Source organism: Berghia stephanieae, chromosome 9 (assembly GCF_034508935.2).
Source record: "Berghia stephanieae isolate SIO BIC M18660-M18661 chromosome 9, UCSD_Bste_1.3, whole genome shotgun sequence".
NCBI lineage: Eukaryota > Metazoa > Mollusca > Gastropoda > Nudibranchia > Aeolidiidae > Berghia > Berghia stephanieae.
The window spans coordinates 6811039-6828538 of NC_088368.1; the positions used below are offsets into that span (position 1 = coordinate 6811039).

The 17500-nt window shown below is 35.7% G+C and overlaps 1 protein-coding gene across 5 annotated transcripts in view; it reads right to left on the minus strand.

The window, feature by feature from the left end:
- The window catches only part of LOC144979570 (cholesterol 7-desaturase nvd-like), a 134861-nt gene that overhangs the window by 43908 nt on the left and 73453 nt on the right, over positions 1-17500 (minus strand). Inside the window, exons 1-3 of one of the 5 annotated variants that reach the window (XM_078926305.1) lie at positions 10253-10264; positions 7924-8002; positions 4644-5782 (exon numbers count right to left, since the gene is read on the minus strand). In XM_078926305.1, coding sequence (XP_078782431.1) covers positions 4644-5109 — 466 coding nt within the window. In that variant the 5' untranslated portion in view covers positions 5110-5782; positions 7924-8002; positions 10253-10264. Of the gene's footprint in view, positions 1-4643; positions 5783-7923; positions 8003-9328; positions 9571-10121; positions 10326-12324; positions 12365-17500 lie in introns of those variants that run through there. The other 4 variants (XM_078926307.1, XM_078926306.1, XM_078926308.1 and 1 more) reach the window with 4 other exon arrangements.

Sequence of the window (17500 nt, forward strand, 5' to 3'; positions counted from 1 at the left end):
AAACATACAAGATATTATATATGCACAATATTTTATCCCAGTGGATTCATATGAGCGCCAGTAGAAAGGAAGAAAATTGGATAGTAAAGACATTATTGATGTACAATTAAAAGAAATTGAAGAAAAAGTAAACAAAGGGGAATGGTTCAAATAGGGAACAGGTTTAGATTTCAAGAGCACGCTATCATTGTACTTAGTTTGAGATCACCTAAAAGTCTTAACAAGATCCAACTAAGAGGAACACACCCACATATTTACAAATCATATGTTAAAAATATAAAAATAACAGTGCATAACAGAGATGATCTCCCAAAACTATAACTATACATTCGACTGTTTCCCTCCCAGCCAAGGACTCCATCCAGGGTCAGGATAAAACCAAGTAATCTCATCTCAAGACAAAGACAGACGCCATTGGAAAAAAAACACATGGGGATAGAAGACACAGCAAGTACCTCCATGCCCATTGTGGGAGGTCGGGAACTCCACCCAGAGAGAGAAAGAGAAAGAGAGAGAGAGAGAGAGAGAGAGAGAGAGAGAGAGAGAGAGATTCTATCCCCGTTGAATCAAATTATTATTTAAGAAAAGATAATAATAATATACTTTAATGATTCTGAGTGGCAACTATTATAAAGTTACACATAATTTTCATCCTTATATTAGCCCAAAATAATACACTGTCATAAACTAATTGATGAAAACATTGTGCGAAGCTAATTTTAAAACAAAATAAACAGAAAAAATATAATAATATATTCATAGAATATCCAGCAGGTACAAACAAAGTGATAAAAATCGGAGATGAAGGTAGGATAGATTTGTAGAAATGGATTTGTAATGTAAATAGATTTTTCTAAATAGATTGGGAAGGATTGCACACAACAGCAGCAGCCAACACAGGTTGATAAAAAATAAAAGGACAGTATGGCATGTGAATGTGTAAAGAAATAATAAAGAATGTAAATACAGCACCGTGTAAACATGCATTAACTAGATGTTAAAGCGAATATAGGATCTTTCAAATTATGCCATGTAATAAAAATCAACCTGAAGTGTAGGATTCAAATATCTTTGTCTTTTGGTTTTCATGTGAATTAGTCTGTTATTCCTCTGGCTTATTTTAATTTCGTTGTTCAGAGAGGGTTAATCGTCACTTTATTTTTGTAAATTTTGTTTGAGAGTTTTTTTTTTTTGTTTTTTTTTTGTCAAGATGAGGGTCATTTAAATCGTTAGATATTTGAAGGACGGGTTATCTGGCCAAATTTTAAAATATGGGTTTGTGCGGCTATGTGGTCTATTGGTATGACACTCGCTTTCGGATCGGAAGGTCCTGGGTTCGAGCCTCGCGCTCAGCGCATAGTTGAGTCCTTGGAAAAAGGCCTTTACTCACATTCTCTCACCGTACTCGGGTGTAAAATGAGTACCTGTCCGTTAACAGCGTTGTCTTTGTCCGAAAAATTGTAATATCGCCTAACGGACGTCGTATCCCGTCCTACAAATTAAATGTTGCTGTCGACCAGGGACCCCTTGGGGGGGGGGGGGGGGGGGGGGGTTCCCGAGTACGACAGCGTAGTTAAGGGATTAGGAAGTAGGTGAGGCCTTGGATGGGAATAATGATCGGTCATTTCGTGATGTGAATCGCTATCTGACCGCCCTGTTGCCAGACTGATTTGCGCCCACCTACAGACTTTATTGCCGAACCGATGGTGATCGTTGATGACTCAAAATGTTCAGCTCGATCTAAGTAAATGTCCACAATTCAGTAGTATGATGATTATTGCTGATGATGAGTGTCTATTTGTATATTGCGGGTTATATATGGGTGTGTGTGTATATATATATATACACATATATATATATATATATACTCTATATATATATATATATACTCTATATATATATATATATATATATATATATATATATAGAGAGAGAGAGAGAGAGAGAGAGAAAGAGACAGACAGAGAGAGAGGGAGGGATAAAGCGAGAGAGAGACAGTGAGAGAGAGAGGGAGGGATAAAGTGAGAGAGGGAGGTATAAAGAGAAAGAGGGAGGGATAAAGAGAGAGAGAGAGAGACACACAGAGAGAGAGACAGAGAGAGAGGGAGGGATAAAGCGAGAGAGAGACAGTGAGAGAGAGAGGGAGGGATAAAGTGAGAGAGGGAGGTATAAAGAGAAAGAGGGAGGGATAAAGAGAGAGAGACAGAGAGAGAGACAGAGAGACAGAGAGAGAGAGAGAGAGAGAGAGAGAGAGAGAGAATAAAAGAATAGTGGTCGATTGTCATAGGATCGACAAATCCAGTTGAAAATGATGTCGCGAGAATGGGGGAAAAAAGGGGGGGGGGGGGGGGGGGGGGAGAAGGTGGTAGAGTGGTAAGCAATGCTATTGTTGTTCCGTCTCGGGGCAATAACTGACGTCACACAAAAAAAAAAAAACACTTATACGAGGTCAGACAAATCGAGAGTGAAAAAAAACCCATTGTCTCGTGATAAATCGGGAAATTCCGATTGTGAAGTGCATTCTCACAATATACCCATATATTCCAACGGATCTCTTAAGAATGATATATATTTATGTGACCCATCGTCTCAAAACGGTATTATGTCGGAACAAACCATATGCTTAAAAGCCGAATTAAATGTTAAACTGGTTAAAAAATATAAATTGTTGGCATTAGCACCCTTAAGTATGGTATCCATTCTCTTCAAATAAACATACAAAACTCAACACAAGTCTGATATTTCTGGCTATAAATTCAATTTTCAACATCTTAACCAACCCCACATAATACCGTTTTGAGGCGAAGGGTCACATATATAAAACCTTTTAGGATTATAATATCATTACAAATCGTTCCCTTTTATTCGCTGCCACTTAATAGCATTGAGCAAATTCTATTTTTAGACTGGCACGAGATCAGAGTGTTGTGAACAATTGAGTCCCGTGATTACCTATTCTGTGCATGGATAGAAATGACACGCGGTGCAAAACGAGATTAAAATTTAAATTCTGTTTGGAGATTGAATACAATCGGATGGAGACGAATGGAGAGCTTTTATATTTCCGCATTCCTCTCTCTCTCTCTCTCTCTCTCTCTCTCTCTCTCTCTCTCTCTCTCGTACTCTCTCTCACTCAATCTCTCTCTCTCTCTATCTCTCTCTGTCTTTCTATCACACACACACACACACACACACACATATATATATATATATATATATATATATATATATATATATATATATATATACAGTAAAAAGAGGGGGCGCGGTAGAGAGAGAGAGAGAGAGAGAGAGAGAGAGAGAGAGGGAGAGAGAGAGAGAGAGACTGACAGACAAACAGAAACACGGGGCGAGATAAATAGAGAGAGTTAGAGAGAAACAGACATAGAGAGAGGGAGAGAGAGAGAGAGAGAGAGAGAGTTAGGGAGAGAGAGAGAGACAGACAGACAGACAAACAGAAACACGGAGCGAGATAAATAGAGAGAGTTAGAATGAGACAGGCATAGAGAGAGAGGGAGAGAGGGGGAGAGAGAGACAGAGAGAGAGAGGGAGAGATAGAGAGGGAGAGAGAGAGAGAAGAGAGAGCGAGACAGACAAACAGAAACACAGAGCGAGATAAATAGAGAGAGTTAGAGAGAGACAGACATATATATATATATATATATATATATATAGAGAGAGAGAGAGAGAGAGAGAGAGAGAGAAAGAGAGAGAGAGAGAGAGAGTATAACCAATAAAGCAGTCCTTCAGAGCCATAAAGCCCGTGGAGTCGGAGTTGCTACCCTTTGAATAGGATGCTCATCTAAAACAAAGTACTTACCGCCAGATTTAACAGACCCAGCTACCCAATTACTACTGGGTGGACAGGGGAGTCCGAAAGAAAAAAATCTCGACTAAACACGGGATCGATCCGTAGCCCTCGTTAACTTATAGATAGTTCGAAGATGACGTCACTCAGGTCTTTGTTATTGTTTTTTGCCATCCGCGTTTATGAGTAATGCTCACTTAACTGTATTAACCTGACTATAAACGTTCATGGATACACACAGGTTTGTGTGTTGGTCCGTTATACTTCCGGATGGCAATGTTATGAGCTTCTTAGCCAAGTGCATACTATCTATAGATAGTATGCAGATAACGTCACTCAGGCCTTTGTTATTGTTTTTGCCATCCGCGTTTGTGAGTTGTTCTCACTAAACTGCATTAACCAGACTATAAAAGGTAATGGTTACACAGAGTGTGTGTGTTGGTCCGTTATACTTCCGGATGGCAATGTTGTGAACTCCTTGGCCAAGCGCATTCTATCTATAGCCTGACACTGACCAAAAAATGACGTCAAAAGACCAGTCTTTGGCCACAAAAGAAAACAAATCGTGAGTTGTATTCAATAATTCAACCAATGGACCATTTGTTTCCATGGGCTCTACTAACGACAACTCACTACGCGGTGCAAAAACCAAATAATGACGTCAAAAGACCAGTCCTTTTGGGTCTCAGTGTCAGGCTATAACTTAACGATGGCTATGATCAATTTCGATCTGTTTGATGGCGAAGCGAGTGCTCTACCAACTGAGTTATCGGGGACCCCCCAATACAGTATACTTAATTTTCATCTTTTACAATCAAATTAAATTGCAACTTACCCAAACAGCTGACTGTTTTTGCCTCTCCTTTTTTGAGGTAAAAACTTTCCATCAATCCAAACCATCCATTTGGATACACGGGGGGAGTAGTTCCTACTCGCCGCCTTTTCTGGACGAAGTTGGCTGTTTCCTTTACCGTCATCTCTCCCTCTGCTATATATCCAATATCGCCTAGTTTCCTCACCCTATTCAAAGGCCGAAGAAAAATCCACCAAAATCCATAAATAGAAATTAACGCGGTCACAACCTTGACATAAAACCACGGTGACGTCATATCCGGTACTTCCATGAGAGATGATATAAATCTGTTTTGCACATTATGGGCAGCTTTCGCCCACAATAACCCGAAATCCAGTAAAGGTATGTCCAAGATTTTTTCCGTCACTGCCCCGGAGACTGCTAGAAATAGAATGGCGATTGTGGAGACAAAAAGACTCATTGCGATGAAATATTTTTTCTGCGTCATTTTCAAATTCAAAAATTAATGGACTATCCAATTGTCAATGATTGCCAACGTTTTAAAATAAACTCCTAATATGTTAGCAACGTGTAGAAAGAGTACATGTAACAAGGACGTACTGTTCAGAGGAAAATTTTCTGATTCCTATTGAGTAAAATGTTGACAGTGTGTAGGTTGAACACAGCAGGACGAGCAGCTTTCCAAGTATTATTGAATATTGTGTTTCACACGTGTTAAGAGTGAAAATAAATTCCAATGTGATTAGTATTGGGTTTTGGTTTCAATCCTGTTCTGCTTTGTTTTTTTTGTTTTTCCAAGAATTGATGCAAAGTAAGTCTTCTTATGCTTGACAACACATCTGTTTAGATAGCATGCGCGCGTGTGTACGAGTGCGTGTCGTGTGTGTGTGTGTGTGTGGTCGGGAGTGCGTGATGACTTTCAATTTTAGGAGTAAAACTACTTCTCTTCTCTATTTCTTTTTATTTGTTTTGTATTTTATTTATACCAGTGCCTTGAACACGTTTTTTTTTTTTTTTTTTTGTTGTTGTTGTTGTTGTTGTTGTTGTTGTTGTTGTTGTTGTTGTTGTCGCAATTCAACGCTTCAATCAATTTCTCAGCAAGCTTTTCCTTCCAAACATGACGGTGGTGTGTTACTTGTAAATATCCTTTGCGTGTAGATCTGAGGATGAAAGTACAGACAGAAATATAATACAATGTGTAAATAAACATTTAAAAAAAGAGAAATAAACGAAAATGAATGTAACGGATTCAAATTAGAATAAAATGCAAAACAAGATGTTATAACAGAAATAACGTGCTAAATATGTCTTTAATGAAGTCTTGCTGCTCGAAGCTCGAAGAAATAAAGAATATGAAATTGAATGTAACTTCGATTTTATTACAAGAACAAATCAAATGAACGTTTCGGGTTTCCCCTTTATCAATAAGACAGGATGAATGAAACACTACAGATGAATGAGATAATGTAACAACGCCACTACCACATTATCTCATTCATCTGTAGTGTTTCTTTCATCCATCCTGTTTTGTTGATAAATGGGAAACCCGAAACGTTCATTTGATCTGTTCTTGTAATAAAATCAAAGCTTACATTCAATTTCATATTATTTATAAATATTTCTTTGCGGTCGATCTGGTTTTTAAGTCATGTACGTTTATATTTCCATTGTCGTTTATAAAGCCATACCGCTAAGTCACTAAGCTGCACATGCGTTTTAGTATGTGTGACCCATCGTCTCCTAACGGTATCATGTCGGGATAAATACTACTTGTTTATAAATTCATACCGCTAAGTCACTAAGCTGCACATGAGTTTTAGCATGTGTGACTCATCGTCCCAAAACGGTATTATGTCGGGATAAATACGGATCAGAAAAGTGAAAAAAAAAAAAAATACGGGAACTTGTATATGCCCAACTATCCACTAAACGTGCTCAAAGCGCTTTACAGAGGGTCCATTACCAACTTCAACACGTAAGACGTAGAACGATACAAGACGCCTGTTAGGCGATTTTTTATTTTGTTTTTTTTTTCCGACAGAGAAAACACTGTTAACGGTCAGGTTCACATTTTACATCTGATTACGGTAAGAGAATGTGAGTAAAGAGCCTTTTCCAAGGAGTTAACTATGAGCCGATCCAGGTTCGAACCCAGGACTTTGTTTATTGTTATTAGACAGCCATTTTTGGTGATTAGTTATCAATAGATCATTTCAATCAGACTATAAACGTTCATGGTCATACATAGTTTTGTAGGTTGGTACATCAATCCGCCTGGTGTATGTTATGAGTATTTTACTTGAACGCATTGCATCAATGATAAATAAAACCAGTAGGTTCTAAGGTTAATTTAATGTATTGTGGCCAGGGTTATTGAGAAGTCAACTGAATGTATTGTCAGTCACCGACGTGCACTTATATGCAGGTCTGATAATCCAATTCCATATGGGCTCATTGTTGTAATGGAAATCTCAAAAAAAAAAAAAATGACGCAAAATATTGTCCATTACAACAATATTAAACTAGGCTCATAAGTGTGTTCGGATATCAGACCTGCATATATGTACACGTCGATCGTCACTTTTAATTTTAAATAGAAATCACTACCTTTCATGGGTTAATTAAATGAATTCTGATCAAGATTCAAAATGCAGATATGCGACATTGTGTTTATGGTGTGACACTCGCTTATCACATTATATAAACATTCTCATTTTGTTTTTAATGAATGCATATAAAACATTTCAGCGCTGAGGCTATAATATACGCATTTCTGTCACAAAATGGCTGACACCTGATGGCGGCAACACGAGAATGACAAGCTAAGACAACGCGACATTCAAATTCGGTTCAAAAACTCAATTAAAATCCCAACCTTGGCCAATACGCTTCAACAGTCGTAACGTCACTTTCCTCGCAATGACGTTTGGTAACTTAGTAACTGGCTCTAAACTATCGGAACAATGGCGGACGCCCTTATGAAATATTTCTCCGACGAGCATAAAAGCGTATCCAGAGGGGAAAAAAACATTATAAATCTGATCATGTTTTGACTTTTACACATTCTGATCCCAAGACATATGAAAAGTTCTAGCCAGCATGAAGAATAAAAAGTACCAATTTTCTTTGTTTAGAGCCACGATGGCCGCCGTTGCCGGGCGACGTGACATCAAACTATTGAATCCAATTGTATGTTCTGATGAAAGAAATGATACCATTGGTTCAATTTATAGTACTTTGTAGAAAGTTGGATTGGATTACATTATTGTTTTGGGGGTTTTTTTGGTTTGTTTTTTTTTACCTTTCAAGATCAGCCACACTGCGCGGCAATTGGCCAGGAGTACAGATTCTGCTCCGGCCGCACAGTGCGGCCAATGGCACTGAAAGAGTGAAACATTTCGTGACCAAACATAATAACAACATGCGTCAAGTCTGGCAATATTATGCTCTTTGATAATATAAGTTCAACCAATTCAATATCATGTCACTGTTAATTAAAAATAAACCCAAAGTTCACAGAGGTTAATTTAATGTTTATGATATGATCAACGTCTCCAATGCAGCTGTCATAAGGCAATTAGATTCAATAGTCTGATGTCACGTCCGCCCAGAAACGAGCATATTGGTTCTAAACAAAGAAAATCGGTACTCTTTATTCTTCATGATGGTTAGAACTTTTTCACATGTCATGTGATCAGAATGTATAAAAGTCAAAACACGATCAGATTTATAATGTTTTTCTCCTCTGGATACACTTTTGTGCTGGTTGGAGAAGTATTTCATAAGGGCGTCCGCCATTGTTCCGATAGTTTAGAACCAGTTTCTAAGTTCCTATGCGTCATTACGAGGGAAGTGACGTCACGACTGTTGAAGCCTATTTTAGCTGCTAGAAGCTTTGGACTGTAAAAATAAAAATAGTAATAAACAACAATGAATATAAAAGCTGCCAAAAAAGAACGATGTTTCGTACACGGAATTTTTCGGGCTCAAAATTAATTCAGAAAGGGCGTACCGAATATATTATGATCTATGCCGTCGATCCGTTATTTATTAGTAATCTATTTATGATTTAATTTCTTTTTTTTTTTTTTTTTTTTTTGTAAGTTGAAGAATGGTTTTGAGTTTTCAGCCCGGGACGTTCCATGTTTGGTATTTTGTTCTTTTTGTTTTTTTTTTTCTTTTTTTTTTTTTTTTTTTGAAGCAGTTAATTACATTCATTTTTGTTAATTACCTCAACACGGTTTTATGTCAGGATGACATGAGATGATAAAAAGTCCAATTAAATCCAAACTGATTTTTTAAAATTATGATTTTTTTAAAAAATACTTTTGGAGGGGGGGGGAGAGATTGTAAAATACAGAACTCGATGGATAGATACTAACAAAGTCCCAGGTTTGAGAGTTTGTCCCAAGGGTCATTTACATCGATCGCTATTTGAAGGCCAAATTTTTGAATACGAGTTTTTTTCCCGAGAACGACTGCAAACTGGTTAAATAATAAGATACATACTCACCACCTCAGCCCGCCGGATCAATCGCACCAATATACACAACTATGTTTTAAATCAATAAACGTTTATAGTCCGAAAAAGGGGGCTTTCATTAAGAATGTATCACCAACCTCGCGATCTAAAAACAATGACAAAGAGTCGAGTGAGGTCACCTTCATTCATTCAATATATAAAGATAAGATAAGATAAGATATACTTTATTGATCCTTGTATGGAAATTATAATTTTGTATCACAACACAATTTGGTAAAATATAAAAGAAATATCAAATGTTAATAAATTAAATGAAACTTGGCAAAGAATATTTTAAAAATCATCGTGCCCTTATTTGCAGGTCTGATAACCGAGCGCAATGATGGGCTTGATTTAACATTGTTTCAATGGACAATAATATTATATTGTTTGGGTTTGAAAGTATTTCCATTACAACAATGAGTTCATAACAGTTTGCGTTATCAGACTGGTATATAAGTACATGACTATACAGGTCAATGGGAGCGATCTATATTCAGGTATTCGTCCAACCAGGTCATCGATCACATGATATGTTGCTGTCAAAGGATTGGATATTTCTTAATAAATGTAAACACACTGCTTTGTTTATGAAAGTTGTAAATATACACATGTGTCACGCTGAACAAAATGACCAATCGTAATAATGTACAGTTCGAAAACTGTGAGCACTTTTCACAACGTGGGGCACTTTGAGCACATTTTGCAAAGCGACGAATGATCTTGAGCACATGGAAATATAATATAGATCATTCCCATTCTTTGATAGTTGATAAACACTATTAACACTATGAATGCACCAGGAAAGCCCGTATCCATCGTTAACTTATAGCCTGACACTGACCAAAAAAATGACGCGAAAAGACAAGTCCTTGGAACAAAAGAAAACAAATCGTGAGTTGTATTCAATAGTTCAACCAATGACGACTTGTTTCATTGAGCTTTACTAATGACAACTCACTAGACGGTGCACAAACCTTAAAAACAACGTTAAACTGTAAGTCATAGAGGGTTCTATCTCGTGTCCGGCAAATATTTACGATGGCTATGGAAAGTCTTAGTTATAGACACATTGTTATCAAAAGCAAGGAAAAGTTTTACTGCGAACAGGATACAAAATCCCTAACAACTAAGGAGAAAGTGTTCCAAAGTTACAAGTGTCCTCTCATCTTATTGTTACTATAATTTATTATTAAGTGCATTTGGTTATACCGAAACGGGGTGGTGGTTTTGGCGAGTGGCGGTGGTAGATGTGGCGGGGGTGATGGTGTGATGGTGGTGATAGTGGCTATATCTGGAGACGGATAAGTCCTTGAAGTGGTAGTTACCATTACAGTTTGTTTGTCACGCTTAAGAATTTCCCTACAGTCAAAGGAGAGAATTATATATATATATATATATATATATATATATATATATATATATAATATATATATATATATATATATATAAAGGACAACTATACTGAAAGGACTGACATTTGGAATCTTCAGCCCCCGCTAGTGGGGGCCAACTAAATATATAGAAAATTCAAACCAAAATAACAGCAGGGGCATTATATGGCAAGATCTACCTTTTAAGAGAATGATTGTGAATTTTGGGTCCCAAAAATATTTAATGATTATTATTATTATTATCAGCAGTAAATAAGTCTAGCCAAGAACCGGAAAGGATGAGTAGTTCGATATTCTAAAAACTGACCTTATAGTGATTGATTCAGGATAATTTCTTTAGAAGCTTGATTAATGAATGTACATGTAAAGTGATGATGAGGATGAGGGTGAACAATTAGATGAAAGGGAAAGGAGATGTACAATATCAACAAAGGGAGGTAATCTGTGGAGGATGATCCCAAGAAAAATATGAATACCAAAATATCTATTAAAGGATGCGCTACATATATCGTAGTTATAATTAGGATCTCTCGATTTTTTAATTTTTAATAAATTTTTGAACACTATTTCATCTCTATAAGGGACGATCGGTCTGCCAAGAAGAATTTTCATTGGAACACCTGCAGATCAATGTCTTTCACAAATAACAAATTCTGTCGGTTGTGGTTCAATATCATCATGAGGAGGGAGTTTGTTTAACCATGTTTCCCGTTCTGGTTCCTCTTTAGGCAATCTGAACACACAACATTTGTTGGCTTTATTGTAGCTACCATTGCAATTCGCAACACCAAAATTTTCCTAAACTTGAATTTACTAACAAAAAACGTCCATGAACATCAGACCCTCAAGAGGCAAAAGTTCATGTGAGGAAAAACATTCGGAGTACTCGTTCATTCAATATAGTCAATGGAGTAGCATCAAATTCATAGTTCCATTCCATTCCATATTCATACAGTTAATTAATAAAGTAACATATCAGATCAATATATATTCAGAGTACAATAGTCGGATTTTTAATAAGGGGCGCGTCTTTTTCTTCTTTTTCTCAGCTGTTCACGATGTACAGCTGCAAAAATATGATTTTCCGCTTATCCATTTTGGAAAAAAATTGTTAAAACGGAATGTTCAGCTAATTGAAACTTATAATATGATGTTCGCACAGAATCCGAATATTAAAGAACGACAGACAAGTTTACATTTTTTAACAATCAATATAAGTTATTGATGAATACAAATGAAAGTGAACATTACACGCTTCCAACATTATTTTGATTTCAAATTTTTTATAAATAGCTTGTTATTTATACCAAAGAGGATTACATAAATTTAATGTAGACCAGTCAAAAGTAGAAATCCATCAATTTATGATACAATGTTTCCACAAATATGTGCTTGTGTTCAACAACAATAACATGCGAAACGCGGGGTTGATTGTGAAATTCCAATTCCATAGATGTCCTCTTTAATGGCTTATCGATAGATACAAGTAGACTTCTTTTCGCAGCTTTACGAGAGAGGAACCGATAGATATTCAGTATCATATCGTATTGTTTAAGAGCTTATAGGTTTAAAAGAAAACTTAAAAAGCTCAGTGAAATGTTCATGGATAGATACAATTTTTCAAAGTTAAATATAAACATTCATTGTTAATTTGACAATTTTGAGTATTTAATCACTAGTTTAAATGAGTTAAAGCTAGAGATTCATATCAGTCTTCGGTAATTGCGACGTGATGTAAATAAAAATCAATAAATTACAAAGTAAAAATTGGATGCAAGCTACATACGTTGTTACTTTATCACAGTTAATGTGTGTTGCTTTTACTCGGAAAATAGTATGATGTTAACTCATAACCACTAGCCGGAACTACTGTGTCACAAGATTATTTTGAAAAACGATGAATTCATCTTACTTTGTGGTGCGAAAATGTTTACAATTTTAGCAGTGTAAAATCTCTAATTTTATGACAGGGGTTTTAAAGTAGCTTTTTATAAGTCGTGAAGATGAAATCTTTTTTATGATATAGCATCACAATACGGGCCAAAATGTTTATTCAGTTAATAGAAATTGATTCGGAGGTTGACACAAAGTTTTACAACTTTTGATTGAAGGAAATCTGAGAAAAACAAGAAAAACATGCGCCATTCATAAAAAATCTGACTATAGTTCATTCCTTACAGTCAATGAGTAGCATCAGAATCAGATCCATAGTTCCCTTCCATGTAGTCAAGAGTTAATTAATAGAGTTACTTCTCAGATCATTGAGACAAAACTATATATTCAGTCTACTAGTTCATTCCTTTCAGTCAATGGAGTAGCATCAGATCCATAATTCCCTCCCATAGTCACAGAGATAATTAGTTTGGTGAGTGAGTTGAGTGAGTGTAACTGTAACATCTCAGATCAATGAGGCAAAACTATATATATATATATATATATATATATATATATATATATATATATATATATATATATATATATATATATTCAAAGTACTAGTCCCATACGATTGACAGTCATATCAGCAACACCAGATCCATGTAATAGGCATAACTATATATTCAGAGTCCAAGTTCCATCATATATGGTAATATAAGACCCACTAACTATTCTTAGTTATCTAGACTCTAGAAATTCAATATAGAAACTTAGCAACTGCAGTAGAGTAGAAAGGACTGTTCAAGTTGTGAAGCTGACGTGACGAGAAAAAAGGGCCCTATAGACTTATAATACTAGACTAATACATAAAGTCAATATTTATCAGTTAACCATATAGAAAAAAAGCTATAAATATAAAGCCACAGGCCATAATAAAATAAGAAACAGTAAAAGTAAATCCAAATCAGGATGTCGGAGTCTGATAACCATATCTGTGCGACTCGACAAGGGGTCCAACTATCGTCTGCAGAAACCACAGCCAGATGCTGATTCTTAACATTTCTTAAATAATTATTACGCAATTATTATTGGTACTTACCACTTTTCAAAGATTCTGCTTCGATAAAGTAGCCATAGTTATTAAAAGGTATTGAAAGCAGATTCGTACTTTCGATTTAAAAAAAAAAAGATAACAAACCCAATCACTCAGTTTGTAAGAGGGCTAGTTCATACTTTCCTGTAAAATTGTTGATAGTTCACTACTTTTTGTATATTTTCATATCATTCAAGACATATTAAATATTATTTAAAACTTATGGCCGCCAATTGACCAATTTATTATAAAGAAGCGAAATTATAAGAACAGAATCAATTATTGCGAATTCAAGGAAATTGTACCAAGGAAGAAAAGTAGTAGTTTTGCTTGAAATCGTTATCCAACCAATGGCCCCCATTAGCGGGGGCTGAAGATTCCACATGTCAATCCTTTCATTATAGTAATCCTTGATATATATACATATATGTATATTATATATATATATATATTATATATATATATATATATATATATATATATATAATAGATAGATATATATATGAAATATTTCAAGTATAATTATGATCAACTTCCACAATATTGTTTCGAGCATTCGAATGCTCGAAACAATATTGTAGAAGTTGATCATAATTATACTTGAAATATTTTATGAATAACTCCTTTTATCCAACAGTTGAGCACTATTATTTCATGGGTTTTGTTTTTATAATTTATAAGTGGGCGAAGTGGCCGAGTGTTTAAGGCATTGCACTGTGGCCCTGAAGGACTCGGGTTCGAGCCCCGCTTCAGGCACTTTCGTTTTTTTCCTTGAGCAAGATTATTAACCCCCAATTTGCTCATTTGGACAACATGGGTGATTCCTGTTGACATCAGACATCTTGTTTGATGAATTTATCTATATTCCTTCGTGGAATGCCTAGGCGACCGGTGTCTTATGATATCGTAGCGGAAAAGGCATAATTTAAATTATATATATATATATATATATATATATATATATATATATATATATATATATATATGTGTGTGTGTGTGTGTTTCTCACCCTGCTCACTTATTCTCTCCTTTGACTATAGGAAGTTTATATATATATATATATATATATATATATATATATATATATATAGAGAGAGAGAGAGAGAAGAGAGAGAGAGAGAGAGAGAGAGAGAGAGAGAGAGAGAGAGAGAGGGAGAGAGAGAGAGAGAGAGAAAGAGAGAGCCCAGCGCCTTGCGGAAGCACAAAAACATCTTGATGTTACGAGACGCTGATTCACCGAGCCCAAAATCATTCGTGGAGCATAACATTTTAAATACTTAATAACTTAATTATGCGTGTCATGACAATTATTTCCCTCTCCACTCCCTGCTTAAGGAATGCATTCATCCAAGTCAATGATTTATGCACACTTTTTACAATTCTGTCACTGCCCACAGCCAGGTACTCATTGACACCTGAGTCGAATGGGGTAATGTGTGTTAAGCCCTTACCCAAGGACACTACACAATTTTCCACTGTCACCCATCCGGCCAATGACCACGTTCATCATGCTTGACTTTGTGACAAGACGAGACACCCTTCCTCTAAGCCAATGAGACGCTTAGCTACTTTTCTACCGTACTATGGAAAACCCCATATTTGAAAATTTGGCCAGAAAACTCGTCTTCAGATATCGAACGGTTTAAATGACCCTCATCTTGGCAAAAAATTCTCAAACCTGGGACCTCGCGAGGTCATCAACAAAGTCCCACATTCGATAAATTTGGCCAAGTTGAATGACACATAAATCGATATATATTTGAAGGACGAGTTTTCTGGCCAAATTTGTGAATGCCTGTTGTTTTTTTCTAGAATACTTGTTTAAGCGAGGAGTGGAGAGAAAAATTATCATGACACACACAACTAAGATATTATCGAATTAGTTGAAGACATTTCATTTTATGCTCCACCAATACTGTCGTTCTGTGAAAAAAAAAACATAATATTTCAACATTTGGTCAGAAAACTCGTCCTTCAAATATCAATTGATTTAACCCTCTCCTTACCAACTATATGAGAATCGTCACATTCGTTATGATACAACCAACATTTTTCTTATTCAAATTTCTTTTGTACATCATAAAATTTAAAGTAAATGGACAGTGGGTTGTAGAGCATGTTTTGCTAAAGAAATTATGTATCTGAAGAACTTTTCTGCTGTTGTGTTTGAGTGATAAAAAATCTATTTTGTCTTAGTTGGATGTGAAGTTTTGGGGAAATCCTGAAAATGGCTGGTAAGGAGAGAGTTAAATGACCCTCATCTTGGTCATGTTTTGCTCCACCAATACAGCCGTACTCTGGAAAAAACCCATATTTGAATATTTGGTCAGAAAACTCGTCCTTCAAATATCAATCGATTTAAATGACCCTCATCTTGGCAAAAACTCTCAAACCTGGGACTTCGCGAAGTTTTCTGGCCAAATGTTAAAATATGGGTTTTTCCAGAGAACGGTAGTATTGGTGGAGCATAAAATTAAATGTCTTCAACTAATTCGATAATTGTGCATGTCATGGTAATTTCTCTTTCCACTCCTGTTAACTGCCGTTCTCTGGGGGGAAAAAAACACGCATTAACAAATTTGGCCAGAAAACTCGTCCTTCAAATATCCATCGATTTATATGACCCTCATCTTGGCAAAAATTCACAAACCTGATATTTCAAGGAATACTTCGCTAAGTCTCAGATTTGAGCGTTTTTGCCAAGATGAGGGTCATTTAAGTCGATCGATATATGAAGGACGAGTTTTCTGACCAAATGTTCAAATATTATGGGTTTTTTCCAGAGAGAGTACGACAGTATTGGTGGAGCATAAAATTAAATGTCTTCAACTAATTCGATAATATCTCAATTGTACATGTCATGATAATTTCTTTTTCCACTCCTTGCTTAATCAGTTAAATGCCGTACTCTAGAAAAACAAACACGCATTAATAAATTTGGCCAGAAAACTCGTCCTTCAAATATCTATCGAAACAAATGACACTCAACCTGGCCAAATTTATCAAAGGTGGGACTTTATTAAAGACTTTGCGAGGTCCCAGGTTTGAGAATTGTTTGTTTGTTTTTTTTGCCAAGATGAGGGTCATTTAAACCGATCGATATTTTTCTGGCTAAATTTTTAAATACGCGTTTTTTATTTCTTTCCAAGATTACGACAGTCCTGATAGATAAGGATTGTGATCATTCAAGTCAATGATTCGAGACAGAATAATAATTTTATTTATTATCGCTAATTATTGATCTTCTGTTATAAATAATTTGATTAATTCTGCCTTTCTTTACACAAATCGTCGCTTATCGTGGGGAAGACGGGGGGGGGGAGATAATTAAGTAAAATTACATTTATTCACCCTAATATAAGGGAAATTTGTCTCGAGGGCCTATTATTCCAAGCGAAGACTGGAATAACCCAGGCATAAGCCGCAGTTTAGCGCCGCAGATTGAGTTAGGAGGAGGTGACCTGCTCAAGTCCGGGCAGCGCAGCGACGGATGATCGAATTCAGTACCATTTGGGTACGACGAACAAAGACCTTAGCGCTGAGCGACGCTGCCCCCTTTTTATAAGAGAGTCATAAAATCATTTGTTATTATAATTATAAATCTAAAAAGTCTTATATTTATTGATTTATTGATTGCTTTCATGTTAAAAAAAAAACATAGCGTCCGGCTAAATAGTATCGTATGGTATCGTATCGTTTAAGAGCTAATAGGTTCTAAAAACCTTTAAATGCCCTGTGAAACTTTTATTCATAGATACAATTTATCAATTATATAATTAGTATACAATGGCAATTAATTGATAATATAGAGAATTAAATTTCTAATACATAAATAAGTGGCATGTTCAATATTCGTGGTATAATTTATTCTCTTTCCATTCATTTGGCATGTCCGACTTGTACGAGTACATTCGAGAGTTTCAAATAATTGCTATACAAAATACAATAACATCCAATGTCATGTTACATTATTCGTCAAAATCAAATATTA